This window comes from Panthera leo, chromosome B4 (genome assembly GCF_018350215.1).
Source record: "Panthera leo isolate Ple1 chromosome B4, P.leo_Ple1_pat1.1, whole genome shotgun sequence".
Taxonomy (NCBI): domain Eukaryota; kingdom Metazoa; phylum Chordata; class Mammalia; order Carnivora; family Felidae; genus Panthera; species Panthera leo.
This window is the reverse complement of record NC_056685.1, coordinates 38,974,257-38,991,897: the sequence shown is the minus strand read 5'-3', so window position 1 is coordinate 38,991,897 and position 17,641 is coordinate 38,974,257. Positions and strand designations below refer to the sequence as shown.

The window sequence follows — 17,641 nt, the reverse complement described above, 5'->3', positions numbered from 1 at the left end:
ATGGCCCTGGGACAGAGGCTGTTCATCACTATGTCCCGGGGAGCAGGACGTCTTCAGGGCACGCTGTGGGCTCTTGTCTTCCTAGGTGTCCTAGTGGGCATGGTGGTGCCCTCGCCTGCAGGCACCCGCACCAACAGCACGCTGCTGGACTCCAGGGGCTGGGGCACCCTGCTGTCAAGGTCTCGAGCTGGGCTAGCTGGAGAGATTGCCGGAGTGAATTGGGAGAGTGGCTACTTGGTGGGGATCAAGCGGCAGAGGAGGCTCTACTGCAACGTGGGCATCGGCTTTCACCTCCAGGTGCCCCCCGACGGCCGGATCAGCGGGACCCACGAGGAGAACCCCTACAGTGAGTGCAAGCTGCAGCCAGTTGGGAAGCTGGGGGCTTGGGTGCAAGCAAGGCTAAAAGATGAAGGGGACTTGCTCTGGTGCATGGGGCCTATTATAAAGGGGACAGAAGTCATATTCTCTATTTGGAATCTTATAAGCAGAGCCACCTCCCCCAGACTGACTTTGACCCTGCCTGGGTGCAGGCTTAATATGCTGAGGTCCAGGCATTCTGGTGTCCTTTGCCATCACCCCACAGAGCCCCCGTGGCATCCATTACTTCAGTGTTAAAGGCACATCTGTGCCCATATAAGACCACCTGGAACCAGCCAGGAAGCCTTAAGGCAAGAGTAGTGAAAATAAGTAAGGGTTTTTGGACCAGATTCGACTTAAGCTCATTTTTATTTAGCTTCCCTCTTTAAGAAGGAAAGGAAGTATTTTGCAAAATTTCTCACTGAAGCGCATCTTTCCCTTTATTTCCACCTGCCCTCTCCGTCCCCAGGTCCTTGTCCTGCAAGTTGGTGGGTTGCTGCATAGGTGCATTCCCGCATCCAAGAGGGGTTGGGGGCTGCAGGATCCACACAAGCCTTCAGTCTTCCGTGTGCCTGCAGTGTTTGCAAGATTAGATGAGCTGAAATTTGTTGAAGCATGGAGAGTATCTACTTTATTAAAAAGCTAATTAGCATTCATGTTTCTACCCCAGGCAAGGACTTCATGTGAAGTCTGTAAAAGCTAATCTCATGTAGATATGGCTGCAATCCCTGACCCCGATGTCAGAACTTCCCCAGCGGAAGTGGATCTTTGACAGTAAAGTGGCAGGACTTGCCGAGTCCAGAGTGAGATCAGGGATAGAGGTGATGAAGGGTCTGGCTTTCTAGGAGCTGGGGGATGGGCTGAGGTGCCCTTGTAGTGTCGCCTCTAGATTGATGTCCCGCTGAGCCCTGCACAAGCCTTGGGTAACCTGGCCCCCCTTTCTTTGTCAGGCCTGCTGGAGATTTCCACAGTGGAGCGGGGTGTGGTGAGTCTCTTTGGAGTGAAGAGTGCCCTCTTCGTTGCCATGAACAGTAAAGGGAGATTATACACAACGGTGAGTCCACTGGGCTGGGGGACGTCCAGGCTATTTGAGGGCTACAGCTTACACAGTTGAAGAAAATGCTACAAAAGCTTGCATAAAGAAGTGAATATTTGTCTAGAATAAGAAGGAAGCATGTGAGCTCATGCTTCATGTGTTTCATGTGCTTCGCGATTAACTGGCTTCTGCTTTGGACCATGTTTTTCCTGAGCCTTCCAGCCTTTGTAATATTAAATAGGAACCGTAGGTCAGGAGGCTGCTGGTTCTGAAGGAGACCTGCACCCTGGCATAAAGCTGTCACCCAGCCTTACGGTCGGGTTTGACCCCCTGAACTGGAGAGGTCCGGAGAAGCAAGCCTGTCTTTCAGTCCGGGTGCTGTTCCCCATGACCCCGAGAGGTACCCCATCTAGCGCGCAGTATGAGGAGGAGAGACAAAGGAACTTGAAGTTTTACTCTATGGTTTTAAGCCCTCTGACCCCTGATCCTGTAGGATGGAGAAACATCCTCTTATTCCACCCTCTGGACTGGAACCCAACCTCCAGCCCGCTCCCCATCACAGATCACCCTGGGAAGGTGAATGCCGGCCCTTTGGTTAACCTAGTTGGCTTCTAAGTGCATTTACTAAAACCTCTGCTCTTATTGACCCCCAGAGTCCTGGGTCTCTCCTCCTATGATTTGGCTTATTCCAAAACTACGGCGGGGGGTGGGGGGGAACAACATCCTTATGAAGTTGAAGACACTGGGAGTTCTTTCGACAGAAATTAGAAGGATAAAAAGGTAGACCGCTGAGCAATTGTGAAGGAATACCAGAGTTATTTATGGGGAGGGCGTGGAGTGCTGTTCTACCTCTCCTTGGAGGCAGACTGAGCACCAGGAAGTGAGCAGAGATCTGGGATTGGTGCCTGGTTCTGGCGAGGCTATACCTACACGAGGGGCCTATTACATACCCAAAGGGGAGCTCAGGTGGTCTCTTCCCTGTGATCTTTAAGTTTACTTACTTATTTTTGAGAGAGACAGAAAGGGAGAGAGAGCAAGTGGGGGAAGGGACAGAGAGAGAGAAAATCCCAAGGAAGCTCTGCACCATTAACAAGGAGCCCGATGCAGGGCTATAACCCACGAACCATGAGATCATGACCTGAGCCCAAAACAAGAGCTGGATGCATAACCAACTGAGCCACGCAGGTGTCCCTCCCTGTGACCTTTAGTCAAGGAGACAAGGCGTGGATTAAAAGTGGGCGTTGGAAGTAAGAGGAATAGCCCTAGGCTAGGTGATACCCTGAACCAGAATTCAGTCCCTGGTCTGTTCACCAAGGGCACTTCTGTAGAGCCGTGAAGTGCATTACCTGCAGAGCCCTGAGGCAGGTCTGCACACTGCCCTGACAGGACAAGAGACCTCAGGAACCCAGTGTCCCATCTGTAAAGGGAGGATAAAGTTACATGCGCCTCCCAGGGCTGCCGGGAGATAATGCTTGGAAAGCACTCCACAGGGTGCCCTGCAGACAGTAAGTACTCAATACAGAGCAGCTATCATATCAGCTGATGCGGCGAGGTACCCTGCCATGAGGTTCTGCACCCTTCTTTCCTAGAAGTGACATGTGTGGGACATTTTGCATCCCATCACCTTGGCAGCTTGTTAAAAGTACAGATTTGCAGGGACCTCCATCAGAGATGCTTATTTGGCAGGGCTGGGATGGGGGACCAAAGATCAGTTTGTTTGTTTGCTTGTTTGTTGTTGTTGTTTTTAAGCTTCTCTGGTGTTTCTGTAGCACAGGCAGGTTTGGGACCACCAGGCCACACAGCCTTTGGAGGGCGGGGCAGGTGAAACCCAGCATGAGGTTTGGAATCCTCAGACACCCCCTTTCTTTCTCAGACATCACTCTGTGCAAAGGTGCTGGAGAAGATAGGAGCCAGCCTGGGGCCAGCCTAGGTTTGGGTGAAGCAGGGCCCCTCCTTGTGGAGATAGTCTTTCCAAAAAGCCCTTACTCGCCAGCCTGCACCGTGCCTGGGATCCCGCCGATTGGAGAGCCAGGAACTGGGGTTGTTGACTAAGGCACCCTCTGCAAGGGACCATTTAGCAGGTAGATCTCCTGGAAGGAAGGACAGAGTGCAGAAAGCATTACCAGAGGACTTTCAACTTTGAGGCAAGGAGAGGGCACAAATATAGGAAAATGTACCCACTTCCAACTAGAAATCCATTACCCCCGTAAGAGAACCTATATGACATTCAAAAATCAGAGCTTTAATCACAGTCAGAGGCACTGCACAGGGGTAAAGCATGGAGTAGCAAATGGGAAGGAGCCACCTTCCATAAGTAAGTGTGAACTGACTCCTCATGTTGGAGACACCCCTGCACCCCTCCCTCAGGGGCACATGACTTCAAAGGGGGTCAGGTGGGCCCCTGAGCTGGAGGGTTCACGAAATGAGAGAGTCCAGGGAAAAGGGGGGCTGTCCTGAGGGAAGGCTTGCTCATTCTGCACACTCTACCCTCCCCCTCCCACACCCCAGGAGCACTGAGTCCGGGAGCACCTTCTCTAAGGTGGGAGGTTGTCCTCCCTGGAGCCCAGGGCTGGGCAGGCTTGTGTAGGAGAGTGGGGCTGGACCCAGGAGTGTGGCCCAACTATGCCCCAAGCTTGGACAATTGATGCTTTGCGTGGCTGTGCCCCAGATGCTTCCAAACCACCTCTACCCCCTCCCGCTGCCCCTCAGGGGCCTGTTATCACAGTCTAAAAAAACAATTGCCAACTGATCCCCGGAGCCAGGAAGACTCCCGCTGGGTGATGATTTCATTCACACTATTTCCCTTAAGCCCCTAGAGCTGCCTCATCTCCCCAGGCTCAGCTGCTACCGCCTGCAGCTAAATGAGATTTCTCATGGGGGGAGGGGACCCTTGCACGGGGTGGGGACAGGAGACTACTCATGGCCAGAGAAGAAGAGCTGAGAAAACCCACCTAGGAAAAGTGACTTCCTGCATGTCTCACTTCTAGGAAAGAGGGGCGCAGAGCCCCATGGCAGGATGCCTATTCCCAGCTGAGACAATATAAATAGCCGTCCTGGTATTGAGCACCTACTGTTTGTAAGGCATCTTGCGGAGTACTTTCCAAGCATTATCCCCTAGCAGCCCTGGAAGGGGCATGTGGTCTTTATCCTCCCTTCACAGATGGGACACTAGGTCTCTAAATTCACACAATCAGTGCTGTGTGCAGACCTGCCTCAGGGCTCTGCAGGTAAGGCTCTTGAAACCCACAGAAGAAGTGCATCTCATGTACAGATTGGGACCCAAATTCCAGCTCCTGCCCCACCTACCCTCCACTACCTGCTTAAATGTGGGGCAAAATCCCTGGCCTTCTCTGGGCCTGGACCTCTGCTCTCTCCATGTAGACAGAGGCAGAAATCAGTGAATTCCAATGTCCTTAATGCTTTTAAAAATAAAATTGAAAAAAATCAAGGAACCCCACTTAACGATTGGTGGTCGGCTTGGGCACTCTCTACAAGAATCCCTTGGCCAAGAAAAAAATGCATACTGACAATAAAGCTAGTAGGAATTCAGTAATGCTTTTAAATGATTTTAGTTTTACTATTTATAACTGCACCTACATCCTTTTAATCAATAGTAGTATGACAATGTGCAGAGAACACAGTATTTGTTTCATCCATCAAGGCCTTTGCTTATTCTGTGGGGCATTACATTGGGAGAGGGGAGGACCAAGCCATGCCTTCATTCAGCTGGCAGCAAAGCTCATCCAGCAGAGAACAGATTCCTGAGGGGATGTGTTAGCACCTGCTGGGTAGAAGTACTGGGGGACGGGACCCGAGAACCCTGAAGACAACTCTCCCCGACACACGGCCTGCCTGCTACAAGGAGCTGCACAGGATTGACAAGAAAGTCATGCCTGCTGAAAAGCTTTTCAAACACATCTAAATCGACAATGCCATTGTGTGTTAAGAAAGGGGGTTACAATATACAGACCTCTTGGAGCTGAGAGATGTTATCTATTTCTCCATTTCAGCTAAGGACAGAAAAAGAAACAGAGGCTGCAGGAGGAAAGGGTCTTAGGAAAAAGAGTCTTTTTTTTTCTCTCCATTTCCCACCTCCTTAAACACCACCCACCCTTGCCCCTTCCATGCACACTCACAACCCAGGAGGAATAGAAGAAGCAAGTGGCTCTGGGTTAGCCCTGGGAGGAAGAGCTTTAAAGACACGCATCCACTTCCACCAGTCCGGGTGACTTAGCTCTGCCCGAAGACAAGAGGATGGATGTCTCATCCAGCCCAGACCGCATGGGGCATTTCTGCCAGAGGTCACAGGCTGGAACAGCCCTCTGCAAAGCCCCTCTGCAAAATGCCCTTCTCCATGGTAAGAGCCGATCGCTTTGGAGTTTGGTTCCACATAAGTCTGATTAGACCTACATGGAATTTAAGACGTTGTCACACTGGGGCCTGAGCCCCGGCAAACCCAGGAAATGTGATCTGGTGGAATTATTTTCATTTGTTCAAGTAATAATATATGGTAGCTGCTTTTATTAACATGACGCTCACTTGACATGAGTGCTTTTCTCACCAGAGCTGAGGAGTCACCACTCTTGGGTCATGAGAACCGGGCTCAGGATGCAGTAGACGTGGATTAAGAGGCTGGGTCTGGATACCAGCTCAGGCATCAGTCTGGGCAGCGGGAATACCCACTGGCCTGAAGCATCAGCTGCTTCAAAGGGTTCGGGGAAATGGTCTTGGCCTCCTGCCACCTGAACCCCAAGGACAGGGCAGAGGGGTACAGAAAGAGACAGGCAAAGGAAAGACAGAGCTTTGAAAGCAAACTTCATCCACTTCTCTTTTTTCACTTTAGATTTGTACCCAGTTCTGGGGAAGGCCAGGAATATGAGCAAGGTTAGAGAAAAGGAACCAAATGGACAGAAACAAAAGTGGGAAAATTGTTTTAAAGGGCAGGAAATTTGAATAATCAAAATGCAATGAGCGGAGAACAAGGCACAATGTGTACAACCACCAGGATACACATTTAACCAATGTTTGAGGGGACCCAGACACTGTGAAAGGCTGGATTCTTAAATTGGACACGTTCTAGAATGGAGGATATGGGCAGATGCTCTCAGAATTTCTTGCCCGAATCATTCAGTTCCTCTTCCTTTCCTTCCTCTCCCTCGCACCCTCAGCCCCAAGGTTTGATTTCCTCTCTAGAGTTTGCAAACCACACGCAAATCCTCTCCCTTAACCACCATCTAGATCAGAAATGAATTCTGGAGACTGAGGGCAGGTTGCTCTCCAGGGATGTACAAGTTAGAACAGAGGGAAAAGTGGCAGGTGGCAGGGGCTAGGACTACCAGGACACAGGGGGACCACCCGTTTTTGATATAAATGTTTTCTTTTCTTTTTTTTTTTTTATATAAATGTTTTCTTATTCCACTTCCTGGCTCAACTTGTATCCTGAATTTCTTTCCCACTTTAAATAATCTACTTAGATGACTAGGTAATGCATGAACACGGTTTAAGGTGGGGAGAAAGGTGTAAAAGAATATGCCATGGGAATTTAGTCTCCTTCTCATGCTCTTTGAAGCCACTAGTACCTCCCCAGACAAAGATGTTGTCCTGGCTCTTTATGTATCATCCCAGGAAGACCCCGTGTCCCTGTGTGTGCACCCTCACTGTTATTTTAAAGGTCACACAAATAGGAGTATACTACACATCATTTTGAACCTTGCTTCATCACTTAACAGTATGTCTTTGAGACCATTTCAAGTCAGTGCCCACAAAGGTTTCATATTTTTTCACGGCTTAATAGCATTCAGTTGTGTAGATCTGCCATAATTGAATTAACTACTCCCCTCCAAATAGACACTTTGTTGTTTTGGGTCTTTTACTATTATAAATAATGCTGCAGTGAGTAACTCTTGTACATGAGTGGGAGTGCGCTAGTTAGATACATTCCTACAAGTGGAATTACTAATCAAAGCTATATTCCTTTTTCATTGTTGTAGATATTGTCAAATTTCTCTTTATAGAGGTTATAACAATATACACACCCACAGACATTAAATGAGAATTCCTAGTCTTCATGCATTCACCAATGAAAGAATATTATCAAACATCTGATTTCTTTTTTAATGTTTATTTATTTTTGAGAGAAAGAGTGTGTTCACAGAAGAGAGGCAGAGAGAGGGGGGCACAGATGACCAGAAGTGGGCTCTGTACTGACAGCACAGAGCCTGACAAGAGGCTTGAACTCACAAACCGTGAGATCATAACCTGAGCTGAAGTCAGACACTTAACTGACTGAGCCACCCAGGTGCCCAAAAATCTGATTTCTTTTAATCAATTAAAAATGTGGTCTCACTGTTAGGACTTACATTTCTCTCATTAGGCGTATTTTCTCATGTCCATATGCTAGTTGTATTTCCTTTTCTGTGAATGGTCTGTTCATAAACACTGTCCAAGGGTCCTGAATATAGTAACAAAATGTACTCTCTGACACAAATGCAACTATTTTTTAACTGAGTTTGCCATTTACATTTTTGTTTTGTTTAAGGTAATTTTTTTCCAGGCAGAAGTCAAATGTATTCCTTTTGCTTTTTTTATGGCATCTAGTTTTTTGTGCCTTGATCAAAAAGATCATCCTGACTCAAGATTATTTAAAAAAAATTTTTTCTGGACTCATGAGGTTCTTTTTTTTACATTTAGGTCTTTGCTACTTGTAGAATTTATTTTAACGTAAGGAATAAAATGATAAGTCAAATTTTATTATTATTTTTAATTATTGTTATTAGATATTACCCAGCTGTTTCAACACCATGCTGTCTCCAGTGATTTGAAACTCCACTTCTATATTAATTTCAAATCCATTTTTATGTTATATTGCTATATATTTGGATCTACTTCTGGACTCTGTATTTTGTTCATCAATCTTCACCAGACTTTTAATCAATGTAGCTTCGTTTCTCATTTACCTTTTACAGTTAATCCTGAGATTCTATTCTCCTAGTGGTGTTGCTTCAGAGCTTTGCCCCTCAAATGGTCTCAGCTTCTGTGGCTGCTTCTACCTCTCATGCACAGGTAAAGAGGCCATGGCCCAGAGAGACCCCAAAGAGCAGTGCCAGAGCATCAGCCTCTGTGTATCCTAGTTCTGTGTTCTTCTCATGCAAGTTCTCCCAGTCATTCAGTCAATAACTGCAGAGCTTAAAAGTGGAAATGTCCAATAACCCACAGCAGGTTTTGCAGGAATAGCAATCCAGGGTAAGACAAAGACCTTTAGAGCTTTTAATGCAAAGTAGTTCATGATAGAGAATAATTATAGTAATAAGAATTTTTTAAAGGTTTACTTATTTTGAGAGAGAAAGAGAGGAGAGAGCACATGTGAACAAGAGAGGGGCAGAAAGGAAGAGAGAGAATCCCAAGCAGACTCCACGCTGTCAGCACAGAGCCTGATGTGGGACTTAATCTCAAGAACTGTGAGATCATGACCTGAGCTGAAATCAAGAGTCAGATGCTTAACTGACTGAGGCACTCAGATACCCCCAATTTTTTTTTATATTTTACTATGTGTCAGGTGTTACACCATGGACTTCCTGTACATTATTTCAATTAATGCTCCAATTCTATGACATAATTATTCTAAATGCCCCCACTTTACAGATGAGAGAACTGAGACTTAGAAGGTTAAATCACTTGCCCTAGTTCACATAGCGAATGAAGTAAGAGGTGAATCATCATCAGCATAACCTCAAATTTCCTTACAAAGGAAACTAAAGGTTGTAAAAACCCAAATTCCCTAGTGTGGTATTAGGAAGCCAGTTGGTGTGACTGGCTAAAGCTTTCACATTCACCTCAAGTAAATTAATACATGTAGAAGTGCCTTGTAAACAATAAACTGGACGCCTGAGTGGGGAAAGGGGTGAGAGGTGAAGGGCAGAAGGTGAGTGTGGTGTTCCTTCCTTACACCATGCTGTACCCTTGCTCACTCTTATGCTACATTGAAGGAGCCGGTCATGTATGGGTGTCCATTTGTCCTCCTGGCATCCCTATTAAGTCATCATCCACTCAGGGTCACATACCTGACAAGACACAATCCTTGACTCGGGGAACTTGGAGTCTATTGAGAAAGAAGAAGCTGTCCCCAGGGATCACACACTGTTGCACATGCTGTCTGAGAGGTGCGTCCAAAGAGCTGTGGGTGTCTGGGAGCCCAGGGAACTAGCTCATCACCCTCTGTTCATAACAGGAAGAGGCTCTGGTCCATCCCCCGCCTCCAGCCAGCCCAGGGTGCTCATAGTACGAGAAGGTCAGATGACACCTTTGGCACAGCCGGCCAGCCATTGAGTGGGCTTTTTATAGCCAATGGCCTCAGTCAGCAGGAAGGAGTCAGAAATTACACCCCACCTCTCTTTTTGTTTCATTCTGTGTTTCTTTCAAGATTGGATCTCAGACCTCCTGGTTCTCACCTTGCTCTCTCTTCCTCTAGACTCTACAGAGCCACTCCCTATACAAAACACAGAAATCCCCCCAGCCTCCCTCGGCATTGGCCCTGCAAGTCCGGGGAGGAACGGCCTTCTTTTCTAGGAATAAAGGAGGGCGTGGGTGATGCATAGGGAATGAACTTGTTGATGTGTGGCAGGAAGTTTAGTGCTCATTTTCAGAACAGGTGCTCCACACGCTTCTCTACCAAATTAGCACTGGCCCCAGACTCCATGGCACCACCTGCCACAGAGGGAACCTGGTTCTCTTCTCCATAAAAATCACTGCTCCTTACCATCTCTGTTCCTGAACTTTTCTAGAGAGCCATGAATGTCTAGGAGGCACCAGGCATCTTCTGGGCTCAAAGTCAAAACCAAGAATGGGCATCTTTAAGGGGTGGCAAACCTGGGAAAGATGGAGTGAGGGGGCAACGAGTGGAAAGAAGAAAGGTTTAACATAGTCAACAGATAGCGCTGGAAAGGACTTAGGGAATCATATGTCCCCACTCCTCCTCTAACTGCCCCCCCCCACCTCCTCCCCAGACACACAGCTTGCAGGAAAGGGAACCAAGGCTGAGAGAGGAGACTGCCCATGGTCACACAACTAGGAAGCAGAAAACCACTAAGTAGAGCCTGGGGTCCCAAACCCATTCCACTAGACCACCTCTCACAGTGGACTTGGGAAAAGCCTATTATATCCTTTTATGGTTCTTTCTCTGATGGAATAAGTTATCAGCTAGGTGCTTGGTGGAAAGTGCCCTGAACTGAAAATCAGGAGATCCACCCCATGTGACACAGACTTTCTCCATCCATGTCCCTGGGCCTTGATTTGCTTATCATAAAGAGGAGAACATGAGAGCGGTCCAAAAGAGCTTGGAAGTCTCTTCCTTTGTGCCCTCCCATGATTTGGTTGGCCTAGAATGGCCTAGAATGGCCTAGAATGGCTCAGTTTCCCTGCTGGCTATCTTACGAAGGGAAGGGAGGTGTACCCGGTAGAGGGCCCACTACACCTCATTTATAATTGAGCCTCTGTTATTTGTCCATTTCTTTTGCAGCCCAGCTTCCAAGAGGAATGCAAGTTCAGAGAAACCCTCCTGCCCAACAATTACAATGCCTACGAGTCAGACCTGTACCGAGGGACCTACATCGCACTGAGCAAATATGGACGGGTAAAGCGGGGCAGCAAAGTGTCCCCGATCATGACTGTCACTCACTTCCTCCCCAGGATATAAGGACCCTCAAAGAAGGCACACAGATTGAAAGCAACATCTTTTGTTTTGGAATTTTGCACAAATGAACAATTCCCCTTACCTCCCACCCCCCATGACTCCTCAGTCAGGCTTTTCCTGTACTTGGGGAGACCTGAGTTGGTTCCCTGGGTGACCGGACCCCATGGTATGTAACCAACCCAAGAGAGAGGTTGCGACCAACATCCTAGAATGGCAATGGATGCATGCTGTGATCTCAGCTGAGGAAAGAAGGTACATGTGGCATATGACCACGTGCACAGGAAAAGGCCAGGGTGGGAGTATTCGTGTGTGTTGATGTATATCCATACATCTTCATGTAGATGGTCTGACAAAAGGCATTGCAGAGCATTGGGTTTCTTTCTCCCAGTATCATTGCTGCAGGAATCTGCCTGCAAGAATGTCACTTGTCAAACCAGCTGGATTGATGTGTGTGCCCATTCTGCCTCTTTCCAATCATTCTTCCATCCAGAGGCCACTTAGTGCATGCATGGGTTGCATGGGTGGTGGGGCACAGCTGTCCTCTAAGGGTAGGGAGGGCAGGGTGGGAGGAAGTAGGGTTTAACTGCAAACCAGAAAGAAGGTGGGCAGGTTCCAAACTTCCTGTCTGTGAGGGCTCTGGGACTGCCCTGTCTGGGGAGCTGGGGGAGAAGGGATGATCCTCCTCTTGGAGAAAAGGGGTAGAGCAGTGTCTCGGGCAGTTGGGGAAGGCCTGCTGGAAGCAGCGGAAGGGACTGGATGTTCTATGGAGTGCCATTCTGCCTGGAGGATTCAGTGCTGCGTGTGGCTCCAAGAACAAGCTGGGGCCAGGCTGCCTGCCCATAACTTTTCCTCACTTTGAACTGGGTCTTATTTTAACCTCAGATGACAAGGATCCTAATAATGGCAACCTGTTTGGCGAGGGGTGAGGGGATGCAAAATAGGGCATGAAGGAAGTAGAGAGGCTTTGGACTGCAGATGATAATTCCTCTCCAGCTACGTCCAGGAAACTCACCCAAGTCCTCATCTGATACTCTCACTTCCTTCTTGGTCATCATCAGTTTGCATACACGCTGATGCCTGGATGCAGTAGAATGGGCACCATGACCTCCAGAGTTTGCCCCCTCCGGCCCCTCTACAGTAAGAGAAGAGTGATAATCCTGTGAAATCAAGCAGCCAAACTGAAACAGCTCCTTGCTGTACAATGCCTTCTTGCCTCCTGTCCTTTGAGAGTATTTAAAGCAGAGGTTCCCCAAGTGACTATAAATGTTGTCTGCCTGGAGCCTTCAGATTCCTGAACCATTGGAATGTTCCTAAATCTGAAACCAGAGAGAGCCATATCAGAGTGCAAATATTTTCGGCATACATGAACCATCAAGTTACAAAATGACCTGACACCCTGCTGCCTTCAGGGGCCCCTGCAAGACAACCCCTCATCTGCTGCAAATACCTTCATCTTCGACATACCTCTCTATTTGCAGATGCGGCCATCTATAGATAGATCTGAGCTGAGCGACTGTGAGATGGACATGGAGGTTGGAAACCAAGGGAGACATCATATTGACTACTTTCTGCCTGGCACACATCAGGGAGGGTGTGTGCTGGGTGAGGAGGAAAAGGCCACACCAAGGTGAGCAACCAGAAAGACTGAACAAACAGTAAGAGCTTGGGAGCAAGAGTGGACATGGCCAAGCCTTGGAAGAAACGGGAAGGAGCTGGGGTCTTGGGTCAAATGGGAGAAAGTTGGTCCATCTTGAACATTTAGAATACTAGAAGTGCAGTTCTGCTTGGAGGCAGAGTACAAAGCTGATTATCTTGTCCAGAGTAATTGACTGGCCTCTTTGACAGGGTACATCAGACCTGAGTTGCACTCAGGACCTAAGGCACGTATCAGTTTCTGATGGGATGTACTGGCAGTGCAGGAAGGCTGGGTGGATGGACAGACAATGATCTGGTGAGGAGAAAAGTTTTAGGTCCCAAAGCGTTAGCTCCTTTCTTCCTAAATCTCTGAGCCAATTTGGCGTGAGAGGGGACACATTTCTAAAGAGAGGCCTCAGATTGCTAGACCTTTCCTGCATCTCTCTAGAGGCTCCTAAAAGGGCCAAAATACTGACAAGGAGTTCCCCCAAATGTCCACTCCCATTTTTCATGCTAAGAGTGAGAAGGAGATGCTATGACATGCCTAGGACCAGGCTGCCTTGCTAGTCAGTCACTACATGGAGGCACCAGCACACCATTTGCTGGACAGGAACTGGTTACTAGCAGCCGGGCATCTGTTCAAACCGGTACCAAGGCCTACGTTGCACCAGTTGCTGAACATTCTGAATATATTCCTGGATGGGGGATGCATCGTTGACTCGCTAAAACTCCTCCTGCTAGAGGAGGTCTCTCCCAAGAGCTTTCTCTTTGACATGTAAGTGGCTTAGGACAAGTCACTGTCCATCCACAGAAGTGGGTTAAGGGGCAGGAACAAAGGAAGACCAGCAAGTTCAGTCCCTTCTTGCCTGCTACTGTGTCTGTGCATAGGCATGCAGATTTGTCTCCTGTCTGATCATCACATCTAAGGATTCCTGGACTCAGCTCTCAGCCCTGTTGGATCCAAAAGGCAGCAGCAGGGGGACAGAATGAACCTCACCTTCCTGCTGCCATGTATTACAAACAGTTTGGGTCCTTTCTCCCCCAGATCCTTAGCTGTGACCCTGGTTTACAGAGTTTGGTAGTCACTGGCTTCCCTCTTATCTTGAACCTTCTCTGGCAGCTCCATGCAAACTTGGGCCTCCAAGAGCCCAGATGCTGCCTTATTCCTTTTTCAAGAACAAATGATAAAAATGAGAGCAACATATGTGCACACCCTTGAAGATGAAATTCTCAGCTGGGGAAGGTGAGCTCAGAACCAATAGGGGAGCTCCAGGCCCCTTGTAGAATCTGCACCTTCCTCAGGGCAATGGATGGACCTCAGAGGAAACCAGAAACCAACTGCCTCATTGAAGCTGTTGATATATTCACTTCATCATTCACTGCCTTCTAACAACACTTCCCTTCCCACTTGCCATGTGTTTTTGAACCTCCTTTGGAAAGAAGCATATAATTTTGTAATTAATACCCTACCATTACCCTTCACAGCCTAATACCTCTGCCGCCATGTCCCACAACACGTCCAGCACACACACTCCAAGCCCCTGGTGAGGGCCATTCTGTGGCTTAGGAAAGAGAATATTTTCTCTTATCATCTGATCTAGGCTATGAACCTCTCTCCTTTCTAGACATAGGATCTTCCCAGGCCAATAACCCAGGCCTGAAAGTCTCTCCTAACCTAATCCTCTGCTGGGAAGCTTGGAATTTTTCTCACGATGGTGCTGGGCCCCTTTCTTGTCTTAGACCTCAGTGCCTCCAAGTTATCACTCTGTGCAATCCTAGAAGAGAAGGACGTATGAGAGTCCACAAGTTGTAGTTTTCCTTCCTCCCAACTTTGTTTTTTTTTTAAATGTTTTTATTATTTATTTTTGAGAGAGAGACAGAGACAGAGTGCAAATGGGGGAGGGGCGGAGAGAGAGGGAGACACAGAATCTGAAGCAGACTCCAGCCTCCAAGCTGTCAGCACAGAGCCTGACACGGAGCTCGAACCCACGAACTATGAGATCATGACCTGAGCTGAAGTCGGACACTTAACCAACTGAGCCACCCAGGTGCCCCATCCTTCCTCCTAACTTTGTACATGCACTACCCTTGCCTGTTTTGTGCCACGGTCACTGGTGCAAACATATCTACCAAGGGTGATCGCTGGCCCTAAGACACGGGGGTATTCTCTCTCCCATCTATCCCCTCCTGCTGCTTTTCATGTGCTTTTCATGTGCTGGAAAGCTCCTACATCTTTCTGTCCCCAAAGGCTCCAGGTCAGATGTCGCTGAGGAGGGATTCTCTGCTGCTTGCCACTTTCATGTCTATGAAGTGGGTCCCTCAAATCTGCACCCCCCCCTCCTCCTGGCCAGAAATGGCCACTCATTCTGCTACCTCCCAGAATGTTTGGAACAAGGCCAGAAGAGTAGATAGAAATAATCCACTCTGAGCTTATATCTGAGTTGGTGTTTCCTCTTCCCAGAATGGGAGGAGGGAGTGATTTTGCCCAAAACAGACCCTGAATCTAGTCTATTGTGCCAAGAGCCAACACAGAACCATGCTTGTATACCTCATTGAACTACTGAGATTCCAGCATTCAGAAAGCTGTGTCCTCATATGGTTTCCCCTTTCTATAAATCAGTTAAGTACCTCAGGCTGGGTCCCAATGCAGAGCTGTCCTTAAGTTTGGGTAAAGTGAATAGAAAACCCTCAGAATTTGTTCAGTCATGTGCGTGTATAATGTGATGCTTCTATTTTTTAATATGTATGTGCTATGCACAAACCATATCATGTTCCAGCAAAAAGTAAAAGGTCTTTTTATACGTTCCTCTAAACTGTTTGACTCCACCCCTCCTATTAAAACTCACAACAAATCTCCAGGTTGTGGTTGATTTTCACCTTGATTCTTTTTCTCTCAAGGAGCAAGGCGAAGGGAAACAGAAAGCATAGATTCATGGTGCTGTCAATATTATTGATTCATGGTGCTATGGATTATTAAGGCAGGGAGAAATCACGTGAGTCACTCAGTCCCACCACCATATTTTAAAAATGTGGAATTCAGCTCCGAAGGGGAAGGAAGCTATCATAGACCATAGTGAGGCAGCAGCCCTCTTCCTCTTCTGCCTTGGTCAAAGCAAGATATCCACATTTCTGTTACTGTACCATTTACTCATTCACTTATTCACCCATCAAGAAAATACTTACTGAGCACCCTATCTCTGTGCTGCATTGGGTTGAGTTTTGGGAAATGTGAGTGAATGAGGTAGACCCAATTCCCACCCTCTCACAAACTTGCATTAAAAAAAAAAAAAACACCCAAGAGTATGTTAAAATGTAGATTCCCTGGCCACACTTGCAGAGATACTGATCCAGAGGCCTGGGCGGAGCTCAGGAGTCTACCTTTGTAACACACCCCAGGCAATTCTGACATTGAGAAGCCCTAGTCTAGTAGAATGACTAGAATTACAGAATATTTGAATTAAGAGATACTCTATAAATTATGAACATAGGTTAAAAGAAGAAGAAGAGGGAGTTTAAGTTTCTCACCCAGGATCACACAGCCAGATGAGAACCTATGACTCACAAGCTTATTCTCTCACGTCCCACTTACCCCTTCCCACGCCTCTTCATCATCACACCTGTGATCTCCTGACCACACCCCTATCATGCCAGCCCTAACCAGGTTCCTCTTCTATTCCTTGTGTAGTCTCTGGAAGAGAATAAAATGTGACTTTGGTTGAGCAATGTTGGGTTCTGAATAAATCTCTGTACTCTTGGAAGAGCTGCCTGGTCCTGTGGCCTCTGCACCTTGTTCCTGTATTTATCCACACAATTGATATTTCTAAGATCCTACTATGTGCCTTGAAATATCATTGTGACCAATTATATGTGGGCTTATATATTGGCAAAGAAGACAGACATTAAACAAATAATCACAGAAAAGTGTGATGAGTGGCATGAGAAACAAAGCCCAGGTGAACTATGGGGGCACAGAACAGGACGCTGAGCTCATCTGGGTGGAAAACAGAATCCATCCCAGAGACAGGTAGGCTTTGAAGGGTATCAGCCAGATTTGGGGCAGGTGGGTGGGGGTCAGCAGGCAGGGTAGGAAAGTTACAGTAGGTGTTCAAAGGTCCAGGTGAGACTCCAGGGGAAGAACGTGGCACCTTGGAGGACCTAAATTAGGTCCAGTAAGGCAGGTGTGCAGAGGGAGGGCAGGGGTGAGATGGGGTCTCAAACCAGGCCATTAGGAAATGTATCATGGAGCATCTATCTGGTAAGTATAGTAAGGCGCTTGGATATTTTTTAAGTTTTCATATATAATTCACCCTTTTCAAATGTACAACTCAATGATTCTTAAGTAAAGTTACCAAGTTGTGCAACCATCACCATACGTGAGTTTTAGAACATTTTCTTTACTCCAATTAGATTCTTTGTGCACATGTACCCTTAATCTCCACTTCACCATGTCCACCACAGGCAACCATTAATCTACTTTCTGTTTCCATAGGTTTGCCTTTTCTGGGTATTTCTTGTAAAGAAATCACACAATATGTGGTTTCTTGTGTTTGGCTTCTGTCACTGAAGGAGCTTGAATTTTCATCTAAAAACGATGTAAGGTCCATCCTTGGAGAGTTTAAGAAGTAACAGGACCAGACAGGGATTTTAGAAAGATGGCTGGAACTATCAGGTATAGAGTGGCATGGAGGAGGTGAGCCCTTTATGGGGAGGATCACTGGAGGCTTTTGGAGTGCTCTGGGCTAAGGAGATGATGGCAGAATAGAGTGGTGACAGTGGGTGAAAAAAAGGCTGGTCATTTCACACAGCAGTCCTGACCAAAGGGAGCTCTTCATAAGCTGAACTTGATTATTCTAAAACATAGGCAGCAGGCCCCACCATTTTCTGAGGTGAATCTCAAGAGATTTCATATTCTTCGTCTGATGAGC

General features: G+C 47.3%; 1 protein-coding gene across 1 annotated transcript; it reads left to right on the top strand.

Moving 5' to 3' along the window:
• Window positions 1-11,084, top strand: FGF6 (fibroblast growth factor 6). The gene is made up of 3 exons (XM_042948393.1): window positions 1-346; window positions 1,308-1,411; window positions 10,908-11,084. Exons 1-3 carry the CDS (start codon window positions 1-3, stop codon window positions 11,082-11,084), a joined length of 627 nt encoding a protein of 208 aa, XP_042804327.1.
• Window positions 11,085-17,641: the final 6,557 nt, after the last annotated feature.

What these genes read in the sequence shown, in the direction of transcription:
- FGF6 (XM_042948393.1), top strand. Translation starts at nt 1, where the DNA reads ATGGCCCTGGGACAGAGGCTGTTCATCACTATGTCCCGGGGAGCAGGA. An exon ending in CCACGAGGAGAACCCCTACA is followed by an intron (nt 347 to 1,307) that starts GTGAGTGCAAGC and finishes TTTCTTTGTCAG; the next exon opens with GCCTGCTGGAGATTTCCACA. An exon ending in AAGGGAGATTATACACAACG is followed by an intron (nt 1,412 to 10,907) that starts GTGAGTCCACTG and finishes TTTCTTTTGCAG; the next exon opens with CCCAGCTTCCAAGAGGAATG.